This window comes from Protopterus annectens, chromosome 1.part1, assembly GCF_019279795.1.
Source record: "Protopterus annectens isolate FY-2018-M chromosome 1.part1, PAN1.0, whole genome shotgun sequence".
In the NCBI taxonomy this organism is placed as follows: Eukaryota; Metazoa; Chordata; order Ceratodontiformes; family Protopteridae; genus Protopterus; species Protopterus annectens.
Genome location: NC_056726.1, coordinates 898,631,834 through 898,640,349, shown reverse-complemented (window position 1 = coordinate 898,640,349; position 8,516 = coordinate 898,631,834). Strand labels below are relative to the sequence as shown.

At 36.0% G+C, this 8,516-nt stretch overlaps 1 protein-coding gene across 1 annotated transcript; it reads right to left on the bottom strand.

Moving 5' to 3' along the window:
* Positions 1–6,803: 6,803 nt before the first annotated feature.
* LOC122813420 lies at positions 6,804–8,314 on the bottom strand. Its single transcript, XM_044085739.1, has one exon. It carries the CDS (start codon positions 8,285–8,287, stop codon positions 7,403–7,405), a length of 885 nt encoding a protein of 294 aa, XP_043941674.1. The 5' UTR covers positions 8,288–8,314; the 3' UTR covers positions 6,804–7,402.
* Between the last annotated feature and the right edge of the window lie 202 nt (positions 8,315–8,516).

Genomic DNA, 8,516 nt, shown 5'->3' with positions numbered 1-8,516 from the left:
TGTTGGTCCTGTATGCTGCATCACAGATGATTCTGCAGGCTGGACCCAGTAGAAGGTGGTGGATCACAGATGAAGTGTGCAAAACAGGTAAACTCAAGTGTTGAGTCCCTTAGTTTATTTGTTTCTGTTGGTCCCATGCACTGGATTGCATAGATGATTCTGCAGGCTGGACCCAGTGGAGGGGGGGGGCACAGATGAAGGGTGAAAAGCTAGAAAACTCGAGTGATGAGTCCCTTAGTTTAGTTGTTTTTGCTGGTCCAGTACACTGGATCACAGAGATGATTTTGCAGGCACGACTCAGTTGAAGGGGGGAGTCACAAATGAAAGGTGAAAAGTGGTAAACACACAATGCCAGTTGATGTGAACAGCTTAGTTATTTTATCTCATGACAATACACTTTCTCATGATAAGAATTTTATATATTTTTTACCTCTCTACAAGTTAAAAAGAAGCTGCAGTTGCAGGTTACTTAACAGATTAAGGCACAGTTTGTTATTTGGAGCCTCTATCTAGAAATTCTTAATATGTCTATACCTCTGGATTGTGGGAAGCCTATGTTTCTTTAAAGCTAAATATTTTGCTGTTACACGTGTTTTTATTTTTTATATTACTAAGTTCATAGAGTGGTACTCTGTTATTTGGGTTAACCCAATCATGTCTTTTTTGTGGTAGTTTTGATTGCCTTATTCACCATGTCCTTTTAAGCATTCTATATGTTTTAAAAACCTATACATACTGATAAAAGTATGTGCAAGTGTGAAAATTGTTGTCCACATTGTTTGTTGGGAGGTGGTGGTGGTCTCAGTTTTTCAAATGCATTTCTATCACTGGTTCTTGCTTCAGACGAGACAGAGTCTGATATTATAGTTAAAGAAGTTCCTAAGTCCTCTGAGCCTATTGTTCTTACCTCAGCTGCTCATAATGTTTCTGATCCAGAAAAAACAGTCCTTTGTGGAGCATACTATTTATCAATACTGCCTGCTTAGATGCAAAACCCTCCATTTTCTAGAGCCTGCTGTGGAAATTATGTTGAAGGTGACGGTGTTATAATGGATGGAAGAGTTTAGACACTGAAGATACTTATGAAGCAGATGATGGAATGCAGGTTAGTACTGCTTTAGAAAATACAAAAACATAAGAAAAAAAGTTAGGCAACAAGCATGTAAATTGAAATCTAAGCAAGTTTGCTAACATTTCTTTTCTTACCCTAAAAGTTAATTGTTTAATTAATGATGCTAAGAGGTTAGCAATATACTGTTGGTATTTGCACCAGACAGAAGATATTGCATGTCTGATAAATTATCAATCTAGGGTGTTGCAGTGGTGCAGTGATTAATGTTGACACCTTACAGCAAGAGGTTCTCCGATTTGATTCTTAGCTGTGGTGCCTTCTGTGCAGTCTGCATGCCCTCACTGTTTTTGTGTGGATCCTTCCACATTCCAAACACATGTGTCTTGAGTATTTCTCTCCAGTGAAAATAGGCTCTTTCCTGGTCAACAAATGTTAAATACATTTAAAAAATAAATTATCAGTTTCTGACTTTACTACAAATATACCAGTTTGAAATTTTGTTGAATTTTTTTTTGACTATTGATATAGACCTTTGTTCAGGTGTTGCTGCTCATTTCAGGTAAAAACATACAGATTGTAAAGTTATAGATTCTGACCTTGCAAAGGTCTCATTATAGATGCATGTTTATATGGGGTTATGCATAGAGTAATAACACTTTAAAAATTTATGGATAGTCCAGACAGAATACAGTTGTTTCAAGATGTTAATACATTTTCTATTAGTTACTATGTATATTATTGTATCAGGTGATTTTCACTATGACCTATAGAAGGAGAACTGGAAGGAGAGGCATAATGTAAAGGTAGGTAAAGCTGTTGGCGGGTTATGATTGGGTAGGTCCTGTGGCCTTCCATATCAGAGTGAACCACTATATTCTGAAACTATTTAATGTACTGTTGTTCCTATTTTTGAAGTGAAAGGAGAGTCTCTGTTTTGGGTCATTGTGCTATATGGCAGGACTTTCATATTTGAGGAATACAACTTCCACTAATAACAATGTATTGTTTTTTGTGGGTACAGATTTGAAAAGACTGTCAGCCTCTTCAGTGATTGAGGAGCCTTGATGCATCATGTTTAGACACTGAGGAATGACATTACTTGTATGAGAATGCAATATAATTCTTGGATGACTAGGTGAATTGCTTTTAAAAAAACAAGTGCAATCTGATTATTGTAGGTGGGAAAATGAGACATGAAAGGCTTTCCAACTTCAATATGGAGAAGAAATGAGGTGACTAGGTGTGGTCCTTTATAATGATATGGATAGTACATAGATGAAAGGGAACTTTGTGTTCTGAATTAGAAGAATATATGATTTATTAGCTAGGCAGTCTGTTTCTTTGATGCTAATAGAAGATGGTTACACCATTACTTAGTCAATTTATTTAGCATGGAAAATATAGTTGGGGCAAGAAAGATACTAACAGAAAGTTGTGGTTTGAAAAGAAAAATACATTACTAGTACAAGAGTATCTGCTGCATTATTTCATTACATACCTGTCACACTGGATGCAGCCATAACTATATGTGAGTAGCATACTCTGTTACAGTTATGTTGACAGTACAGTTCCCCAGGTTTGGATGGCTTTAGCTATGAGTTCTATAAAACCTTAACTTCTACAATAAATCATTACTTCTTAGCTATCTTAAATGCATTAATTGCTTGTGGAATTACCTACCCAGAAATATTACATGTAGTCATCAAATTCATATGAAAAAGATGGGGGTGGGGCAAGATGACCCTCAGTAATTGGAACCCTTCTGCACTATGCAATACAGACTGTAAAATCTTCATAAAAATCTTAAAGTTATGACTGCATTGTCTGACAGTGTTTATGGTATAATGGGTGTGTATTCCATTTTCTTTGAGTAACGTAAAGTATAGCTGTTGTCTTGTGATATTCATAAGACATCTGATATTTCAGAGCATCCCATAGTTCATCGGATTTTGTAGTGCTACTATGATGGGCTTTAGCTTTTGGAAATCATTTAGTCCATTTATTGCTGTACAGAGACAAAATATTTAATGGTTAGGTGTTTGCTTTGGTATGTGCAGAGGTAGGAATGCATCTAGGATATCCCCTGAGTAGTTTGCTTTTTAGTATTGTTATAAATGCTTTTTTACCATTATGGTGTTACCGAAAGATTCGGTGTGGTTGCCTCATGGGTTTCTAGCTCCGACCTTTGTCTATTATGTAGATGATGATGTAATTACAGGCAAATCTAGACTCTGGATCAACATAGCTTTCTGTATTTTAAAAAGACATTTATGTGTTCTTGGACTTCAGATGAATAAGGAAGTTTCTGGTGTTTATATTCTATCTCCAGAAGCTGTTTTTCATGTGTCCGGATCATTATTTTATAATGTAGAAAATCAGTTGTTGCAAATGATAAAGTTGAAGTCTAAGTGCAATTTTGGCCAATGTACAAGTTGTCATTGACTAAAAAAAGTCTACCTTATTAATGGCACCTTTTTCAAGTGCAGCTATTTTGTAACTGTCTATTTGCTTACTGTTACTTATAAGAAGACTTTCATGGGCATTGTCATTTCATTTATTAGAGTGGGTCTTGGCTTAATTCAATATAGTGAAGTGTCCTCTACAATAATCCCATAAATATGGATTAAACTTGCACGGAGGGATGTCCCTGCTAGCTCTGAATTTGTATTTGGCATTGACCAAAGTACAAAACAAAGATAGTAATCATCTGGGAGGTCTTTTAAAGCTGTTTTCAATCTGGAAAGCAAAATAAATAAATAAATGTGAAGGATATCTATTTGAAAGAATACCAATATAGGTGGTTCTTGTGGAAAATGATCTTAATGCTCTTGGTATATTGAAATATTGTATGATTATTATTTAATTGATGGGTAGGTAGGGCTTTCTGCATCTCAGAGGAAGGGTGTAAAGTGGCAGTGACTATTATTATCAGATTTCTCCAGAGTAATATGATTAGGGAACACTGGGAAACTGTTTACCATTTGAGTAATTTGGGAAATGTTGCTACATTGTATCTATCCTTATTTTTATATGGTGATCATGAGAAGGAATGAGATCATGAGATAGAATTTATTGGGTAGTTCAGTCAAAACTCTAGCATTTTTGGTTAAGACATTGTGTCAAAGTATTCTATAACAGGAAATGTATTTTAAGTGCTGTTCTTTAGTGTATGCATTTGTTGTTGTCTTTCGTCTTTTCCCGGTTAGGGGTCGCCACAGTGGAACTCCGGTCTGCTAATGATTGGCTGTAGATTTTGATGAATGCCAAGGTGCCAGCTCGACGTTCAACCTTCAATGAAGGCATGCCCATTTATGCATGTCTTTCGAATGCCCACCCAACTGCGGGGAGGACATGCAGACTCCACACAGAAGGCACTCCCTGCATTCCAGCCGAGAATCGAACAGGAGAACCTCTTGCTGTGAGGCAACAATGCTGCACCACTGTGAATGCCTCTTTAGTGTATGCATTTATGCCTCTGTAAAAAGGGTTGTGGGTTGACTGCTATACTTCCCTTGTTTTATGACACCATCTTATTGTCTAAATGTTAGATTTTCAGTTTGAGCTGTTGTAACATTCTCTTATTTTATGAATTTGTTACTGTTTTTTTCTCTTGTGTAATAAATATTCTCTATTCTTTTTGATAAGTACTGTGGGATCTTTTACATCCACCTGAGTTACCACAAGCTCAGAAAGATGGTACCTCAGTTTAGTATCTTATCCAAATGGCAACACACTCAGGAGTAAAGTACTGTCCTAATACTGCAATGCAGTATCAGTACTGGAAAATTAATTCAAGCTGTTGGAGTGGGAATAGAACCCTCAGCCTTCTAATCTTTCAGCATCTAAAGCTAAGTGCATTAACTGTTAAGCCAAATGATACCATTGCCACTTTCTCTTACAAAAAATGGACATAAGTTAGTTGATAAAACTATAAGGGTCTTTTTTTCTGTGTGGGTATCATACAGGAAAACAGATGTGAGGAGCTTTCTAATATGGCAGGAGTCCTGAGATGTGAGGATCCTTATAATATGGCAGGAGTAATGGAGATACAGAAGAAATAAGGTGATAACAGAGATAGGGATAAATGCTGAACTAATGCTTACAGCTTGATGGTTTATGAGGTACTGACTGACTTGTGCTTAGGGATGACTGAAGTACAGATATCTTGGGACAGCAGGGGATTGAACCCCACATCGGAAAAATAGGAGTTTATATACAATAAGTTTTGTGGAGGGAGGCTGAAACTAAGTTTTCATCCCCAAACCTAGGCAAATTCCAATTCAGTAAGTCACATCTAAATGTGTCTTTTTTTTTCATTCCTTTTTCGTCACTTTCCTTCCTTGCTTTCTTCCTTTCATTCAATCGTTATTTCTGAATACAGTATTCACTTTCTTTTTTGCACGTTTCTGCTACTGCACTGGTGGTTTTATGTTTTTTTTTTCATTGTTTCATTGGAAGCAGTAGTGTACAGCTGTGAGACTGTGTCAAGGTGTGTGTGTGTGTGTGTGTGTGTGTGTGTGTGTGTGTGTGTGTGTGTGTGTGTGTGTGTGTGTGTGTGTGTGTGTGTGTGTGTGTGTGTGTGTGCACTTCACTTGTGATAATGTGTGTGAGATCCAGCTGAAATTGTGGAATAACAAAAAAAAACATTTAGACAAGTGAGTGAGGCTGGCAGTGGATGAATTTCGCATAATGTTAAGGTCTTCCCCTCTTAGTCACATAGTGCAGAGTTTGGTGCTGACTAGGCTTAAATGGCCCTTTATGTCAGTTAGCCTAGTATTCCCCTAAGAACCTAAACAAATGATGTAAGGTTTCTGATTTGCTCATATCTCTTCTACTATTATTATGTATGACATAGCTTATTGGAACAACTTTGCTGCCACCTATAGTAAGAACTTCACTGGCTAAATTACTGTGTGTATATATATATATATATATATATATATATATATATATATATATATATAGACTACACAAATATAAATAAATAAATAGAGGCAAACTGGCTTTAAGGTAGGATGCAGTTTTATTGCAGGGACTTGTAGTATCATAAGTCATTAAATTAGAAATAAAATAGCTTTGCATATTTGCCTTGAAAATAGCAGATTTACCTTTAGCTCCCAGCCAAGACTGCAAGAGCAAATTTTTTACCTGCATAATTTGCTAAAAGGCCAGATGAGTCATTGTAAAATCAGCATACATATAAATAACAAATCTTTCAACTTTTATTTATAGAGCAGTTTGGCTATTTGAATGACATTCAGTTTTGCTTATATTGTGTGTGCTTTGAAGACTACATCCTTTAGAAAGGTTATAATTGCATTTAACATATCTCCCATATGGCAGTTCAGTAGAAATGTATAATAAATATTATTAAAACCTTTCTAAAAATGTTGATCAAGATCCGTCTTACATCATAATAGTATTAGTGCTGTACAAAGGAAAACCAGTTAACATTCAAATGGTTAGTGATTGAGCATAAATACATTTTAAACATAATGCTTGCCCCTATTTCCTGCTGCTATTTATTTTTCTTGGAAAAATATGGTGTTAATGTAGTGTTTATATATGTAGTTGTTTACAGAACTAAGCCATCCTTGTAAAGCATGACTGCTAAGAGACAGTCACAGAAACACACACACACACACACACACACACACACACACACACACACACACACACACACACACACACACACAATTTCAGATACAGACAGCCACATTGTGCACTACTTTTCATTACATAAAAATATAAAAAAAAGAACGGTCAGATGTATAAAAGATCATATGGTCTACCTACTGTTCCTGGTGTGAAGTTATATCCTTTTTAAGCATGACATCATAAAATAAACAATAAATTCCAATACTACAACTTTTGAGGGAATTAAGGCATCCTTTTCTCCAAATGATAACATTATATATCTGTTTAACAAAATCGCTGTATTTTTTAAATGACAAGGAAAAAACACTTTTTATGTTAGTACATTTATTTCATGTAATATAACATTCTCTAAAACTGCCTGTACCAAAATATACATTATAAATAAAACAATGGTCATGACATATCTAGATTGCCAAAAGTGATACAGAGCACAAATACTTTAATGTACATACTTTGTTCAAGTGAAGATGTTAAGTAAACTGTCACTGCAGAAACTGTAACAAAGAAAACTTACCATATCCGCAGCAACAACTTTATAATACTATAGCAGTTTTACAATCTCATCAGGAGAGTGTAAACAAAACAGAGCAGTGAATGGTGTCTCATCAGGAGACTGTAAACAAAACATGGTAGTAAATGGAAGACTTTTAATTTAACTTTTAAGATTGAACATTAAGCAAATGGGTTACTCTGTGTTCTTTCTAAGGCAGATTTTTGCCTTTCTGAAGTGGAGTTGCTTGATCTCATTCTCTTAATGTGGGAAAGATGCTTTTCAATTAAACTCTGAAATGTTTTCTTTTCAGACTTAAGACAGCATTCTTCATTACTCTGTGGCAGAGGCAGTGACAAGGGAGTAAAGGTGCTAGCGATTGCTTCACATGATGCAGATCGACTGGTTTTCATAGATGCAGAAGAGTTGGTAAACTTTGCAGACTGCCTGCTTTCACTGAGTGGGTTGGATCGGCTCCTAGATAGAAACAATGTCTTCCTTTGTGAAAACAAAGTTCTTATGTCTGTTGTATCATGTTCAAAAAAGAGGGATTCTTTTCTTCGAATGTGTGGACTTTCTCCGAGTGCCAAAAATCCATAAGGGGTAGTGATTTTGGGGAAATGAGGCAAGGACAATGCTGCTCTTGTTGCAGGGTCTGCATGGTCAGTTGCTCTTTCCATTTCCCAGGAGAGATCAGCCCCATCTACTGAGTTTGCTGATGACTTTTTTAAAAGAATTTTTCTCTTGAAAGCACATTCTTTTCTTGTGTTTGTTTCAGATTCACTTCTGTCAAGGCTATGGATTACAGCTGTTTTATCTTCCCCTCTTCCTTTTGTGACTGAATTTTCATGATTTTCCTTTAGGTCCACATGAATGTATGAATGGCTCAGATCCAGTGAAGGAATAAAAAACTGAGGAATACGATCAGGAGTCATAACAATATTAAAAATGTGTTTGTTTTTCTGATGCATTTTAGATTCTTCTGTAGTCTTGTTATTTTTTAGGTTTGTCCAGGTCAACATGCTTTCTATTGCGCTCTTCAGAGTAACTGGAGCTGCAGACGACATAATTTCCTAAGACAATTAATGGCTGTTGTTGAATGATCTCAGAACAAGGATTTCTGAAAAAGAGGAACTCATTCCTGTTTATAAAGCACAGTACAACATGTGGCGTCATTCAGCAAGTATATGTCACTGGCATGGCAACCAAAGATAAAGGGGTGATTATTACACTCCTACCTGTATACTTTTGCATTTGAATGACACTCTCTCCTTGTTTATTTGTAGCAGTTTAATG

What these genes read in the sequence shown, in the direction of transcription:
- LOC122813420 (XM_044085739.1), bottom strand. Translation starts at nt 8,287, where the DNA reads ATGTCGTCTGCAGCTCCAGTTACTCTGAAGAGCGCAATAGAAAGCATG.